Source organism: Marmota flaviventris, chromosome 8 (assembly GCF_047511675.1).
Source record: "Marmota flaviventris isolate mMarFla1 chromosome 8, mMarFla1.hap1, whole genome shotgun sequence".
NCBI classification, from domain to species: Eukaryota; Metazoa; Chordata; class Mammalia; order Rodentia; family Sciuridae; genus Marmota; species Marmota flaviventris.
Window position 1 is genome coordinate 2112813 of NC_092505.1, and position 15374 is coordinate 2128186.

The following is a 15374-nucleotide window of genomic DNA, read 5'->3' on the forward strand; positions in this document are numbered from 1 at the left end:
TGCTAGCCTTATAGCCCTGGAGCTACTGCTCGGCCTCCCAGAATGTCACATCTGAACAGTGTGGCAGCGCAACGGCGTGCTTGCTCCTTGAAGTCGGCAAGTCCCTGAGCCACAGAATGTCCTCACCATTTAGTTACTCAGGGAAGCCTAAGTGAACGTCCCTGCCCTGTGACCTACAACCCATCTCTGCCTCGGCAGGGCCTTCTGCAGCAGGGCCCACCCAGGCTTTCTGCCCCGTCTGCTGGAGGACAAGTGAGCATGGCACTGGAGGTTCTTTTTGAGGTGATAAATTGCTCCAAGACGGGCTGCAGAGGCCGAGTGCTGGGCTGAATTACATCTCAACATTTTTTAAGATGGGGAACCAGTCTTAAAAGGACCACAGATAACCATAGAGGCTTGGGAGGCTGAGACAGGAGGATCCACGTCTCTAAATAAAGTACAGAAAAGGCTGGGATGTGACTCAGTGGTTAAGCACTCCTGGGCTCTATCCCCACATGGGAATGAGAATGGTAAAAAATAAATGAGAGGCTAGGGGGCCCTGGCAGGCCCTCACCACACCCACCACGGAGCACCTCTGCCCACCAGCTGCACTTGTAGGACAGTCCCCACAGTGACCCTCTGGTGTGTGCACCCTGTAGCTGGGCCCCTACCACTTGTGCATGCAGACAGGTGTGCAAGCTGCCCAGGACAAAGGAACTGTGGGAAATGCTGTTTCCCTAATGGGCAAGGTCACTGAGACTAGAGGCCCCACGAACTGTTTCTTACATGTTCTTACGGGCTTCAAATGCTGTGGGGAGCCCTGACCCAGCAGAGGCACAGGGCAAGAGAGTACCCAGGAGACCTGATGGCCAGGTACCCCCACACTGCCCACACATTTGCGTACAGGTCTGTAGACAGGGCCAAGGGGAGCAGGCTGTGCTGGGGGGTTCTCAGCCACCAGCCTGGGTGAGGAGGGTCCTTCACATGGACACCAGAGCCCACGGGGATTACTGGGTTCAGCAGTGGGGCAACACACATAGGAGTCAAAAGGGGCAAGTGGGGTGGCTACCAAGTGGGGTGAGGGCACCCAGCAGGAAGGGAACCGTAAAGCCAGGGGCAGGGCAACCTTGGCTCCAGGAACACCTACAAGTAAGGGAGTTGGCGGGAGAGCACAAAAGAACAGAGAAACCCTGGGTGTCAGCCAGGCACCCTCCGTGAGCAGGGAGACGGGCAGGTGCCAGGTGCAGATGCAATGGTTTACTTCACGTGCCGCCAGGCCCTGGCACCCAGGCTCTGCTCGGACGCCCAGTCTTGCCTGTGGAAGGGCTTCTGGATGAGGTAAACATTGAATTCAGCAGATTCTTGGCAGATGACCCACCATGCTGTGGGGCTCTCAGGCCTTTAGTTTAAAAACAACAAAAAACCCTGTCCCTGAGCAAGTGGGCACACTGCCTCTAGCCCCAGCAGTTGGCTCCACCAATACCTGCCCTGCAGAGTTCATCCTGCAGCCCACAACCAAGCAGGCCAAGTCTTAAACACCTCTCCCCTACATTAAGGCACCCCTCCACCCATGGGGTAGGAGGTGACAGATGGCTTTGCCCTCCCCATAGCCTCCAACTTGCTTCCCAGCCGACCCCAGCCCCAGGAACCCATTGGGCAGGACAGATGGGGGCTGAGTGCCCAGGTGGGGACACGTGTGGCATGCCCAGGCCTCCTGCCACAGCTGTGGTCTCCAGGCCCACCAGAATGCCAGGAGCCAGATTTTCCTGCCGTGGATATGCCAATCAACAAGAGCTGTGTGAAACCCCGGCTCCCGGTGAGGCTGGTGAGTGACAGGGCGGAGTCTTGGAGCCCTGTCCAGCTGGGCACTGCCAACACTCTGGCAGCTCTCACCAGGTTCTGAAAACTGGTAGACTGTTTCCCCACAAAAATGGATATAAAATGCAAACAGTGCTCAGGAGCCCCACCTGTTGCTTCAGTGTCTACCCTGATGCCCCAGAAGGAGCAGAGCTGTGGAAAGGACTGTACAGTGTTTTATTTCATGGACCCCAGTGGTGCAGGCCAGGCTGAGACAGGCGCTCCGAGTCCCCAAAGTCTGAACTTTGGCTCAAGGCCACCACACACAGGTGCATTTTCTGAGGCTGGCACAAAATGAAGGGCCCCCACTCTCCCCACCCCCTGCTTCTTCCCTTACAGAAGTTCAGGAGCCGTGGGCACTCAGAGGCCATGGCAACAGGCCAGGCTCCTGCCCCTCAGCCACCTCAGCTGCAGACAAGGAAAGCCACAGCAAGCTCAGCGGCCACCCATCCTGGCCTGGCCACGTCATTTCCTGCTCTTCAGCGACGGCCTCTTCTTCCTCCCTGCCTCGGCTTCCTCCTCTTCTGGACCCCGCTCTGGCCACCAGACTCTGCACGTGCAACGCTGGGGCTGACCCTCTTCCGGCTCCTCTTCCTCTCAGTCCCTGAGCCCAGGTCTGGACTAGAGGCCTCCTCCTCGCCTTCCCCTGCTGAAACAGGGAACACACTTCTTCCAAAACAAATCCCCTGCAGGCACAGCAGCCACAGCCCACCAGGGGACCCACATCAGCACAGATGGCATGTTCCACAGTCACCCATGCTCGTGACAGGGAGGGCCAAGCTTGGAGACACATCTCTAGAAAAACCAGTTGTCAAGAGGACGGATCAGACCTGGAGCAAGGCGTGGAGGGGGTGGGACTGGCTCAGCGCAGGGAGAGGAGGGACGACCCTGGCTCAGGGTCAGCTGCCAAGCCCTGAGTTTGATTCAAGTTGCACACCTGTGCATTCGGCTCAGGTGCTGGGGCCCAGCTGAGGGCAGGCTGCTGGGAAGTCACTGCCCAGGTGGGGACAACACAGAAGGGCTCAACAGCAGTGGGCGGCCCAGGCCAGGTCAATCCAGATGGCAGGGAGGGTTCTTCAGGTCCCTGCAGCGCCATATCTGGCACAGGGCACTGCCCGCCCCAGGGCAAGCAGGCACTCAAGCCTACCACAGGGCACAGATGCAGGTCAGTCCTTAGCATAGGTGCCCTGTCCAGCACAATCCTGTGGCCATCAGGGAGGGACAGGGAGGAAAAATGACCCTGACAAGGTCAAGAGCTGTGAAGCTCAAGGACTGCCAGAGGACATGGAAGAGGAGGGGCACATGGGAAAAAAAGAGGTAGGCGGCCCAGAGAAAGGCACCATGGTGTGGACAGGGCAGTTCCCACCGCCAGTGTGCTTCAGGCAAGGAAGCGGGATGGTGGAGAGTAGTCCCAGGGTCAAGCCCTGAGACCACGACCATGCAGGGCGTCCCAGAACTCGAAGCCAGCGGGCACTTGTGTCTGAAGAGGAGACTTAGGAAAAGACATCAGAGGTGACCAGGGGCAAGGGACAGGGCAGCAGGTGAACCACTTGGACGTCAATAGTCACCTCCAGTCCTCCTCCTCTTGTTCTTTGACCTTGACTTCAGTGAGCGCCTCCTCATCTTGCGCTCCCGCCTCCCTTCGAGCAGATGCCTGTAGGTTTTTTCCGGGATGTCGTCCTCGGGGAAGGTGCCTGAGAATCCGGGTGAGTCAGGAGGCTGAGAGTGGCTTGAAATGTGCCGCACACACCTGCCCGCGCCGCACTTAAGACAGGGCCTGTTCTACTGCCAGGCATGAGGTACTGAGCAACAACCCCACAGCTGAGATGGACAGTGTGAAGCCTGACCCGTCCCCGCCCAGAACAGCAGCACCTGGGAAGCCCTTCTCAGATCACATGGAGGCCGGTCTACTTCTCAAACAAGCAGTGCCGTGGAGGGGCACAAGGGTCCCTTCTGTACCACTGTGGGTGCTGCGCCCTGCACGGGCCCACCCAGTGTGTGTGACTCATGCCCTTCACTGCATGAACTTCACTAAAACTGCTGGCCTTCAGCTCCTGATGCCAGCAGGGAAAGGCCACCACGTGGACAGAGGATGGACTGACAGGCAAATAAGTGAAGAACAGGACAGTCAACACTGCTGTCAGAACCCAGGGGCGGGCACGCAAGCACCCAGGTAAAATACTTCAACTGGTTGCATTTTGAAATCCTGCATAACCCTCCCAAGGAGCGGCCTGTTGGGTCACCTACGCCACACGCTGCAGAGTGGAGAAGCTCCCTGCCCAAGTGGCAACACCACCATCAGCCACTCCAAAGCCCTGGACCAGCACCATGTCTCACAGCCACCAGGGGCTGAGGATCACTAAGCACTAGAGAACAAGGGCTGCAGAAACCCTCAGCCTGCCGCCCTGCCTGCCCTGCCCTGCCCCGCAAGCCATAAGGGAGCACGGGGAACCACCACAGGGCCATAGGGATGAACACCTCCAAGATGGGGTCACATGGAGCCAATCCAATCCTCACCTCCAGCCAGGTCCTGCAGCCTGCAAGAGCAAGACAGACTGTCACACACAGCCTTGTTTCTGCATCCTGGGGACACACCCAGAGCTGCTGAGGGGCCCAAGACACCCTGCCCTTGGTGAGACACCTGTCTACGGGAGCTCTGAAGTCCTCTGCCTGGCTGAGTGGCTTCAGGGACAGTGCCGGGGGCACAATGTCAGCAGAGGCAGTGGGGCTAAGACAGGCAGCTCCAGGGCTGGAGAAGGACAGGCCAGGTGCCCTGAAAGACACTCACTTCTGGATCACTTTGTAGAGGCGCTTCCTGTTCTGAGAAGGAGTGCTCTGCCGACTGGCCACTTCAAACAGCCTGTTAGCAATGGCCTCGTAGTCAAACTGTTTCAAAAAGGGAGGCCAGGTCAGTCCCTTCCCAAGCAGACCTCAGTCCAGCACGTGGACCCTGCAATCCACTGGCCCACACCAGCACAGGCTCAGGGTCTCCGTACCTCCAGAGTGGCACCGCCCGGCACATTTAGAGGGCTACAAAGCTAGCCCCACTCACAACCTTGAATTCCCAGCAGCCACAACCAGATGCAGAAGTAGCAAGTGACAATAATCTTACTCTTAGCCCAAAGTGCCCAATTTTCCTTCACCTTACAGCAGTAAGCACTGTATTCCAACTCGGGTCGCTGCTTTGGCTCCCAGTGCAACCCAACGCCAACCACTCAGCATGTGTCCCCTCATGAAGCCAGCTCCCCACCCAGCAGGGGAGGTCTGGGAAGGCCGCCTACTTGTCCGTGGCAAAAGGACTGCTGTGGGGCCAGCCTCTGCACCCACCCTCCCAGAACGTGACCCCAATCCCACTCACTGGCCCTGCCCTTTGAAGGCAAGCAGGCCTGCCGTCTGTCCTTCCTCCAAAGCTGACCTCCATGAAGGTCAGTCTCCAAGTCCATAGCTATCACCCTCCATTCTGGAGTCAGCAGCAGAGCAGGAGAGCAAAGGCTAAGCTCACCATCCACAGGCCCAGATACCTACCTGGAGGACAGGGCCAGCACTGTCCTCATCGTCTCCTGTCCCCTTGCCCTTCTCAAGGTCAGTCCTGCGTATGGAGCCTAAAATGAAAAGGACCTCGTGAAATCCAAAGCCCCTGGGAACAGAGCAGGCACAGGACGGGGAGGACAGCAGGTGGCTGTTGGGAGGTCTCCTAGATGGGCCTCGGCGGACCTCAGGCAGCAAAGCTGGTGGTGAAGTTCCACAGCAAGGTCAAAGGGCAGCCAACCCAACCAGAGGGCTGGACCAGGGGCAATGGGAGACCACTTCAGTCAAGGCCCCCGTGCCAGGCTGGGTGCTCAGGGGTTTGCTGGTGTTGACTTCAGAAGGCAGGCACAGGACAACAGAGCTGTGGGGGCAGCACACGTGGAGAGTGACTGCGGCAGGGCCGTGGGCTGCTCTGGTGCACAAGCAGGATTCAGGGACCTGCCTGGAGACTCCAGGATGACAGAAGAGGGCAAGGGGGGCCAGGGAAGGCGCACACAGATGTCCCCAGATGATGCGCTGGGGACAGAGGGGTGTGGGCTGACCCCAGGAAGGCCAAGGGCTCACCAGCATGGGCACTGAGTCCTAAGCCATGGGTGACCTGCCCTTCCAACAGGACATGTCACGTGGTACACAGAGCCCCTACAGCAAGACTGGAAGCAGGCAGGCTAGATCTGCTGCTGCCAGAGCACCCCAAGTCACCTAAGGAAGTCAGGGACTACACCCAGCATGGTACCCAGGTGCAAGGGACACAGAGAGAGCGCCAGGTCCTAGTGGGAGACATGGGCCAGGAATAAGGAGCTCGACAGAGCAGCTGATGGCTGTCATCGTGAGTGACCCAACATGGAGTAACCCAGCATAAGGCAGAGCAGGGGCTGCACTGTAAACGGGGAGGGCAGGCAGCCTGAGTGACAGGTGGACAGGGTGCAGGCAGGCCCCAGGGAGCACTGTAGCCTGGCACAGCAGGGCCTCCAGGGAGCTGGGCTGGGTATTAGTGGGGAGCAAGGGATGAGCTGGGCAGCTGGACAGTGCTGATCGCACTGGAGGCCACAGCAAGCAAGGAAAGCAGAGACACGTGCCTGGTGCTCTCCAAGGTCACTGGCTACTGTGTTGCCAGGGAGCTCCGGAACGGAAACAGGGGCCCAGCAGGCCACTCAGGCTCAGTCCAGGACAGGCCACCGGAGGGCAGAAGCCCACCTTAGTATACTGTGACCCTCACCTGCAGAGTCTATGGGATGGCAGGTCCTATTCACACTCACCTTCCAGAGATTCACCGTCACCATCTGACGCCTCATCCTCCCCGTTCTGCGCATCCATTTCATTCATGAGGTCCTCAATGGCAAATGGGGCCTGCTCCACGATGGTCTCAAAGATGCCCCGAGCAATGTTATGCAAAACCAGGGAGCTGAGAGGGTGAAACGGAAGCCAGAAAGCCTGCTGGACTTGGCTCTCCACAAGCAGGGCCGAGCAGCCTCCCACCTCACCCCATGGCCAGCAGCCTCCAGAGCCCAAACACAGTCAAAAGGGGCAGCAATCCCCAAAGGCAGTCTCACCCAGAAGCAAGTGAGGAAGGATCAGGCCCCAGCCACCTGCCACTTACTCCTTAGTGCAGGCAGCGATCTTGCAGAAGGGGTCAATGAACCGCAGGTTCTGATCTGCGGTGAGCTGCGGGAAAGCAAGGGGAGCTGGTCAGTCCCCGGCACGTGCCACACTGAGCTCCATCACCCAACCGACACTGGCCTCACCTCTTTAGCTCCCACTTTGGTCAGCTCCTCCAGGAAGATCTCGATGAAGTGGCTCTTCACTCCGTTGGGGGCCTGGCTGCTGGGGTGCAGGATCTCGGTGATCAGCAGCTCCAGAAGCTGCTCAACCTGCCTGAGTAAGAGGGCAAATACAGCAGCAGCCACAAGGGCCACACGCCACTGGTGCCCCGTCCCCTCTAAAAGCTCCAGCAAGAATGCACACAGGTGGGCACCTCCACCGGGAACACATCACTCTCTGCACCCACAGGTGGTCTGTGCAGCAAGAAGGGTGGCAATCAAGGGTGTCGTGGCCACGGCCAGCACCGGAACAGTGTGCATGTGGGCCCCAGCAACCTCTGCAACAATCGAGATGCAAGTGGGAAAGGCCAGGTTGAGGCAGGACACTATGCCACCTTGGCCAAGTGGTCCTCTCTGCTGTCCCTGCAGGGTACAGCTCAGGAATATGCATCAAGACAGAGCAGAGGTGGAGAGAAAGGCAGAGGCCAGGAAGGGCTGTGGGCTGCAAGCCACCTGCTGGCCTCTCAGCCCTGCCACATGGAGTGCAGGCTGAGAACACATGCAAGTGGTAGCTCTTCCTGAAATGTGAGCCTAATGATCTCAGGAGGCCCTGGACCCTCAGATCAGAGATCCCCAGGGAGCAAACAGTCTTTAGCAGTCTAGACACACCCAAAACCCCAGGGGCGCTAACAGTGCAGAGCCCCTAATAGTGCAGAGCCCAGAGCCCAGAGCCCCTGGGCAATTCCAACACAGAACAATTGGCTAAGGAAGGAAAAGTGACACTCCACCAGACTCACAGGAAAGGAGGTGAGACCCGAGCTAACCAAGAGAAAGACATCATAGCAGGAGGCCACTGCTGGGCTCCTGCTGACACCTCATGCACTAGAAACAAAGACCTGTCTGCCTGTGGGCACTGGGACGGGATGTGGCGAGGCCCAAGCTGCCTGCCCAGGGAAGAGGTTACCAGTGCTCCCCAAGATACCCTCTGCAACCAGTGGCTGTTACCACAAGGATGGAGCGACTTTTCTAACTTGTGAACCAAAAAAAGGTAATCACAACAAAGTCACCCCTAGGCCCTCGGTCCCTTCAGGATGACCCACCAGCTCTCACAGAGTCCTCACTGGGAATTCAAGGATGAAAATCACACAAAACCCGGTGCTACAGCCTGAGTGCAGGCTCACCCTCAGAAATTCACACCTCGAGGCACTCAGTGAACTGTCCAACTCCTGCTGAATCTCCTTCATGAAGAGAGAAAGTGGGCTGGGGCCAGGGCCTGTTCACTGTGTGACTCTGAAGACAAGGAGCTAGGGCAGCCTGGGCCTCCAGCTGCATCTGTCCCAACAGCCCTCTGACAGCTGGGCAATGGCAGGTTCGTGGATTTAAAGCAGCTCCTTTGGGCACACTTTTTAATTACAAGTCAACTCCAAATACACTTCTAATCCACTCTCCCCACTCACCCAAAAAAATTCAAAAAGGAGAATAAAGACAAAACCTTGCAGCAGCAGAAGGCAGACAGAGGCCAACACTCAGTAAGACGTGGAGTGCTCCGCAGAGAGATGCCTGCAGCACTGTGTTTCGTTGGATACTGGAGACAGAGCTCAGGGATGCTCCACCACTGGGCTCCCTCCCCAGGCCTTTGTGAGACAGGGTCTTGCTAAATTGCTGAGGGTAGCCTCAGCCTCCCGAGTCACAGACCACAGGCGGACACCATCACTCCAGGTGCGTTCATAAGCAACCATAAAAAGTGAAAGTGACTTTTCAGGGATGGGAAGTAGTTCAGCAGTAGAGCATATGCTTTGCATGTATAAGGCCCTGGGTCTAATCCCAAGTACCTAAACAAACATAAAAAACCATAGTAGTTCTCTGAGTTCTTTAAATTGTGCATGTATCATTTATACTTACAAAAAATTATAGGTAATTTTTTTTTTAAGAGAGAGAGAGAATTTTTTAATATTTATTTTTTAGTTATCAGCGGACACGACATCTTTTTTTTGTATGTGATGCTGAGGATCGAACCCGGGCCGCACGCATGCCAGGCGAGTGCGCTCCCGCTTGAGCCACATCCCCAGCCCCAGGTAATTTTTATTAATTTAAAAAACTTGGAGCTGAACCCAGGCAGAGCACAGGACTCCCGGGCGGAAGCCCACTGCTGCCCAAGGAAGCCAGAGACTAGAGAAAATAGCTCACAGTGGGGAAGGAAAGGCTACCTGACCCCAGGTACCACTGCTGAAGGTGGGACGCAGGGAGGGGTAGGACACATTTAGAACAGGGAGCAGTGACCACTAACAGAGCTGAACATGTCTCTTTTTTTATCAAAAAAGGGCATCTTTAGCTGCCGGTCCAGTGTGCCCAGTAGACTCCATTCTAACTCTCAGGACTGACCGCTCTGGCTCAGAGCAATGGCACTTCCATGGGCACTAGACCACTTTTAACTTCTAGCTCTGGGGGTCTCCTTCAACACGAACTCCAGAACCTCTTTATGACAAAGAATTACACGAGAAACTCGGACTCCCTCCTCCAGCCTTAGTGGCCCCAGGACTCAGGTTCGGCATGAGGACTCACTTTTCTTCCCATCCTCGTGTTCTCACGGCCTTCAAGGACTCATTCAGAACCATCCGCATGAGCTTTGGTACAGAAGGAAACTCGCGTTAGAGGAACACAAGCCAGACTTCACTGCGGCCCTGCCCTCCATGCACCAGGCGCTCCCAAGGGAGGGCTGCAGCAAGTGGCCAGCTGGAGAGCAGCTGATGGGATGAGTGCGGGGGACACCTCATCTTTTTTTTTTTTTGGTACCAGGGACTGAATTCAGGGGCACCCAACCATTAAGCCACATCCCCAGCCCTATTTTGTATTTTATTTAGACAGGATCTCACTGAGTTGCTTAGCACCTCGCTGTTACTGAGGCTGGCTTTGAACTCATGATCCTCTTGCCTTAGCCTCCCCAGCTGCTGTAGTTACAGGCGTGCGCCACCACACCCTGAGAGAACGCAGCTCTGCATACAGCTGAGATGTCATGCTAAGACAGAGCTAAGTCGGGTCCCCAGACTAGGGCTGACCTAACGGCTACTTCAGAAGCGAGAATGGAGTGAGAGGTGGAGCTCCCTCGCTAGGGAGGCAAAGCCAGGTCTGAGGCAAGCACTCTTCCCCAAGCCCTCCAAGGCTCCAAACTCCCACAGAGAGCAGGGACACAGGTACATCCTCTCTGCTCTGAGAGAAGCCCAGGCTCAGCATCTGCCCCTCACAGCTCAACATTTTTGTCATTCTCCTACCTTAGGATGCCCATAAGGTGCCAGGGCATGGTAAAAAGTGACTAAGGAAGCTAAGACAGCCTTTGTGCACAGCACACCCCAGCAGCTGGGATGCTGTTCCTGGGACACTATGGCAGGTGCCTCCCTACAGTGCCTCCGAGTCAGCCCTGAGCTGCTAACTTGGTCACATGAGGACCCAGGAAATGGGCCTTGAAAACAACAGCATTCATCATGTGAAAGAACTGCATCTCAGTGTGGAGGCTTCACACAGGTGCCCTGGCACCCGGCTGTGTCCTGCAGAGGCAGTGCTGGCCCAGGCCCACCTGCGCCACAGAGCCCACCCTCCTGCCCTCCTGAGCTCTGCACATTGTCTCACTGTGAGGCACCAATGCGTGTGCTGTCGATAGAAGGCCAGCCCAGGCTGAGCTGGCCGCTGAGCTACCTTAGGCGAGGCCCAGACACTGCCCTGCTGGGCATCCCCATTAGGTTCACTGGCTTCAAGACAATGACAAGGTCCCTTCATCTGGGGACTACTCCCACGTCACAGTGCAAAGCTGTGGTTCCATGGGGGAGGGAGGCCAGAGCAGCACATGTGTGAACAACACCCAGCTCCTTGGTTTCTGAAGGCAAACCAGTGACCCAGACGGGAAGAAACATGGGGGTAAAGAGGGAGGGACTGTGCCACCAGTGTCACCCTGCCAGAAACCACTGCACAGCCTCACCAGGTGGCCAAGCTCCTTCTCGGAACCCAGAGTCTATGCAGGGTTTTTAGAATCCAGTTCTTCACCCACTCAATAACCTCCCAAATGGGGACAAACACTGCAAAATTCTAAGCCAGTATACTCCCAGCCCACGGGGCTCAGGGCCACCCTGCCTAAGGTCCTCAGCACACAGCCAGGGACAGGAAGGGTGACTGCCCCCTCCTCACCATGTAGAACTTGTCCAGGCGCAGTCTGTCAATGCCAGCCCACTCGCGGTTCATGGTCTGCCAGAACGTCTGCAGGAACAGGTGCTCTGGGGGAAGAGCCATGTCAACACTGAGTCACAGAGTGACACAGACACTCTGGGAGGGCAGGGGAGAACAGAAAGCCCCCACTCAGAAAGCCACCCATGGGCAGCCTCTGGGGTTTCTCAGTCCCAGCCGGTTGAGCAGAAAAGTAACACTAGATAAGTTTGCTGAGCAGACAGGGAACTCGGGCACAGAGACCAGAGGTCAGCCCAAACCACAGCCACATCCTCCAAGAAAGGCACATGGAGAGAGCAAGGCGGCTGGCAAGAGAAGCAACCCTCGGGCCTTGTCCTCCCAGCTCCTCTGCTGCCTCATTGGCTCAGGCTGCACACCTCCTGACACCCAAAGACAGTGTCACCAAGGCAGTGTCAACTGTACATACACAGGCTTCTCAGTATTCAATCCATGAACCCAACAAAATGCATGACCCTACATTATACATGATAACAGTGTGTTGGACACAGGACACTATGGGTTGAACTACGTTCTCCTAAACTAACATGCAGAAGTCCTAACCCCCAGTACTTCAGAATGTCACTGTGAAGGCAAAGACACAGAGTCTTCTTCACAGACTAAAATTAAGGTGAAATAGGGTCACTAGTGTGGACCCTATTCTAATCTGACTGGTGTCTATATGTGCGCGTGCACAGACAACACCATGAAGACACAGGGAGAAGACACTGTATGCAAGCCAAGGAGAGGGTCCCCAGGGACCATTCCTGCCCATGCCTTGGACTTAAGACACAAGGAGGGCAACTATCTCCCACCACAAAATCCCTGCAGGAGCAAAGGGCTGGTGATACCACCCAGGCACAGGCAGGTTTACTAAATCATGGGAGGTAGGCCAGGCGGACAACTTGGGCTATGCTGAACCCAGCAACTGTTCTGCAAGAGCTTAGGAAGAAACAATCAGGGAGCATGGATCTACTCCACCAGTTACTCAACACAACGAAAGCGTCTCCCAAACCTAGATGCCAGGTGGGCACCCCTAGTGTAGGTGGCTTCAACTCAAGGGAATTACACTGTGCATGCAACTAGCACCAGGAGTACCACTCCAGCTGCCATCAGGGACACTCTCAAAGCTGGCTGCCCTCAGTGCAGTGTGGGGAGGCCTAAGATGCTAATGCCCAGGCTGTGCCCCGGGAGCTGGGGTGAACAAGGACTGGAGGTCAGGATTTTCACAGGCTGCCCAAATGGTTCTGATGGGCAGGCAAGATGAGAACTACTCATCATGGACAGAATGAAGAGCTAGAGAAATACACTGCAGGAATATCAAAACAACAGGTAGAACTTAGTCAATTCATTTTAATTTTAAAATGCAGGACCTCAAGCCTCATTTGCTCTTGAGTCTATTTGGGTAAGTGGATAGTGCAGCCTGAGTACTCAGAGCCATGTTTCACACATGACAAGCACCCAGATGCTGGCTTATTCTCACTCTAGACTTCAGACCACACACTTCAGTGTCTGATGGCTTAAATCTCAGTGACTCTGGCATCTACATGTGGGCTTAACTACAGCAGCATACTCACGTGTCTCTGTGGTCTGAAAAGCATGGACGAGCTGGGAGATTGTCCTTCCTAGTTCTTCCTGTGCAAAAAATAAGAAACACACCCTCAGTCCCTGAAGCACTGTGTTCTTAAAATAACAAGTCAACACAAAGATCCACTGACTCATTATAGACAGCCAGGAGCAGTGGGTCTCAGCGTAGTAGACTTGAGTTGTGTAATTTCCCCCAGCTGAAAAAGAACCCCCACCACAGACAGTGGCAGTCACTACCCTCCTGCCCAAGGCTAAGCACAAGAAGGGGCTGGTTAAAAGGGGAAAGAGAGAGCAGGGAACCTCTTATCAGCAGGAGGTGAGGCCAAGACCTAGAAGTCACTAACATCTGCCTGCCTCTGTGTTAGGCATCACCCAGTGTCCATGCTAAGACAGCAGAGCCCATAGCCTCAACTGAGAGAAGGTTGCTTAGTAAGTACAGAATATGAGCTAAGACTCAGCATTTAAATAAGCACCTTCAACCCAAGTTACTTTAAAGAGCAAAGAACACTTTGAAAAACACTGTTCTAAAAGGTCAGTAGGAGAAATCCTTACCTCAGAAGACCTAGATCTATCCCCTGAACTTCATTATTTCAGCCCTCAATTTTTAACCCAATGGGACATTTCACCCATGTCCTGGCCATCACTGCCACTGTCAGTGGCACAGTGGGACTTGACTCAGCAAACCATGCCTGTCCTTAGTACAAGCCAGAGCCACTCTAATCAAAGACCCTGCCCTCCTGCCAGATAGAACACAGCACTGAGGGCACACAACTTCACCCAGCATCCCTAGCCATGCTCAATGCCCGCCTGTCCTCCCACACTCTGGGGCTTCCTGCCCATGCACTCACCTGCAGGAGGGGTTTGTCTTGCATCCACATGCAGTAAAACAGCCCTTTCCATACCTTCAGCAGCTCGTCATGTGTGAAACTACCTGTGCCAGAACAGTGACATTCAGACTAAACGAACCTCCACCCCAACCTCTTAGTGCCAGTCACCCAGTGTTTGGATTAGCCCAAAGTCCTATCTGCTATAAAGGTAACTGGAGTAGTCTGTCCCCTCCCCAAGCAATCCTTCCAGTTCAGCCCCTGTAGGACCCTCCTCAGGTAACTTCCTGTACTCACTAAACATTGAGGCACAACAGGCAGAAACCAGGTACCCTGGAATTCCTGAGATTCAAAATTCAGAATTTAACCCCTTCCTGAGTGGATGGTGGCCCTAAAAGTGAGTTTACTGGTGGTCATTCCCCGAGTGTTACATGGAGTTTTGTGCTTCTCTGTGTTATGCCTCAAACGTTCAAAGAGAATTCACTCGGTCACTAGGGAGGGCAAACGAGGTTGACAAAGGCTGCAGTGTGTGGACCAGAGTCCCCTGTGGAGCTTCCTAAAGCCAGGTCGCTGAATCTGCGCTGAGACCCTAGAATCTGCATTTCTAAGGATGCACAGGCGTGCTGAAGCTGTGGCAGGGGTGGGACAGGCCTGGAGAACCGCGGTACGATGAAGGGTTCAGCAAGAAGCGTGTGCTGGCCCTCGTGGAGGCTGGCAAGGGAAAGGTGGACACGCCACCCGCTACACAAGCCGATAGGGATGAGCCGCGTGGCACATGGCAGGCTGGAGCAGCAGGAGCGCACGTTCTGCCGGGGGTTACCCACAGGAGAAGACCCGACGGGGCCTGGAGAGTGTGGCCGTGGAGCCTCGTGTCACCGTCCCACTACACCAGGCGGCCGGGGCGGGGCGGGAGCCCGACGCGGTGGGGACGCGCCGCCGGCCCCGCGAAGGCCCCACGCGGCCCCAGCTCTAGTCGCCGCCGCCCCTCGGTGTCCCGCCGGCACCCCCGCCCACCTGTGGCCCGCTGGGTCCTGGCGACGATGTACTTCCGGAGTTTCCGCACCGCCCGGTCTCGGGTCACCTGCTCGTTCCCCGCCAGGCGCTGAGCCAGCTGGATCTCAGGCGGGAGCTGCGTCTGCGAGACCATGGCGACTGCGGCCGACAGGCAGGAGGGACGGAGCCCAGATCCGAATCCACACCGCAGCTGCGGCGCTCCCGTGACGTATGCCACGTCACCCTCCCGCGACGTCGCTCGTTCGTCGTCATCCTCCCGCGACGCCGCGCGCCCTGCGTCAGCCCCCCGCGACGCCGCTAGGACGCACTCCGTCGCCCCGAAGGGCTCGGAAAGTGGGCGGCCGGCGAGGTCGGGGAGCAGGTGGCGCGCCGCCCTCCCCGCGGCCCACGGGGGAGCTCTCGGAGGAGCCCTCGGAGGCTGTCGCGTGCTCTGCCAGGCCCGGCCCCTCAGCGCTGAGCGGAGAGCGGGAAGGGCCGTCGCCGCTCCAGGCCACGGGTCGGGCTCTTCAGCGCCTCAACCTGGCGCCTGAGCGGCGGACCCTGAGCTGGGCCGGACGCGCCTAGGAAGCTTGAGCGGAGCCGGGCCACGGAACGGGCCGTGAGCGCCGTCTGGGGAGGT

The 15374-nt window shown here is 56.5% G+C and overlaps 1 protein-coding gene across 1 annotated transcript; it reads right to left on the reverse strand.

Moving 5' to 3' along the window:
* Positions 1-1990: 1990 nt before the first annotated feature.
* Rrp1 (ribosomal RNA processing 1) lies at positions 1991-14970 on the reverse strand. The gene is made up of 13 exons (XM_027929177.2): positions 14756-14970; positions 13766-13848; positions 12908-12965; positions 11298-11383; positions 9684-9745; positions 7107-7236; positions 6962-7026; positions 6621-6766; positions 5362-5438; positions 4625-4722; positions 4354-4373; positions 3405-3530; positions 1991-2485 (listed from the first exon to the last, which is right to left on the reverse strand). Exons 1-13 carry the CDS (start codon positions 14886-14888, stop codon positions 2316-2318), a joined length of 1254 nt encoding a protein of 417 aa, XP_027784978.2. The 5' UTR covers positions 14889-14970; the 3' UTR covers positions 1991-2315.
* Between the last annotated feature and the right edge of the window lie 404 nt (positions 14971-15374).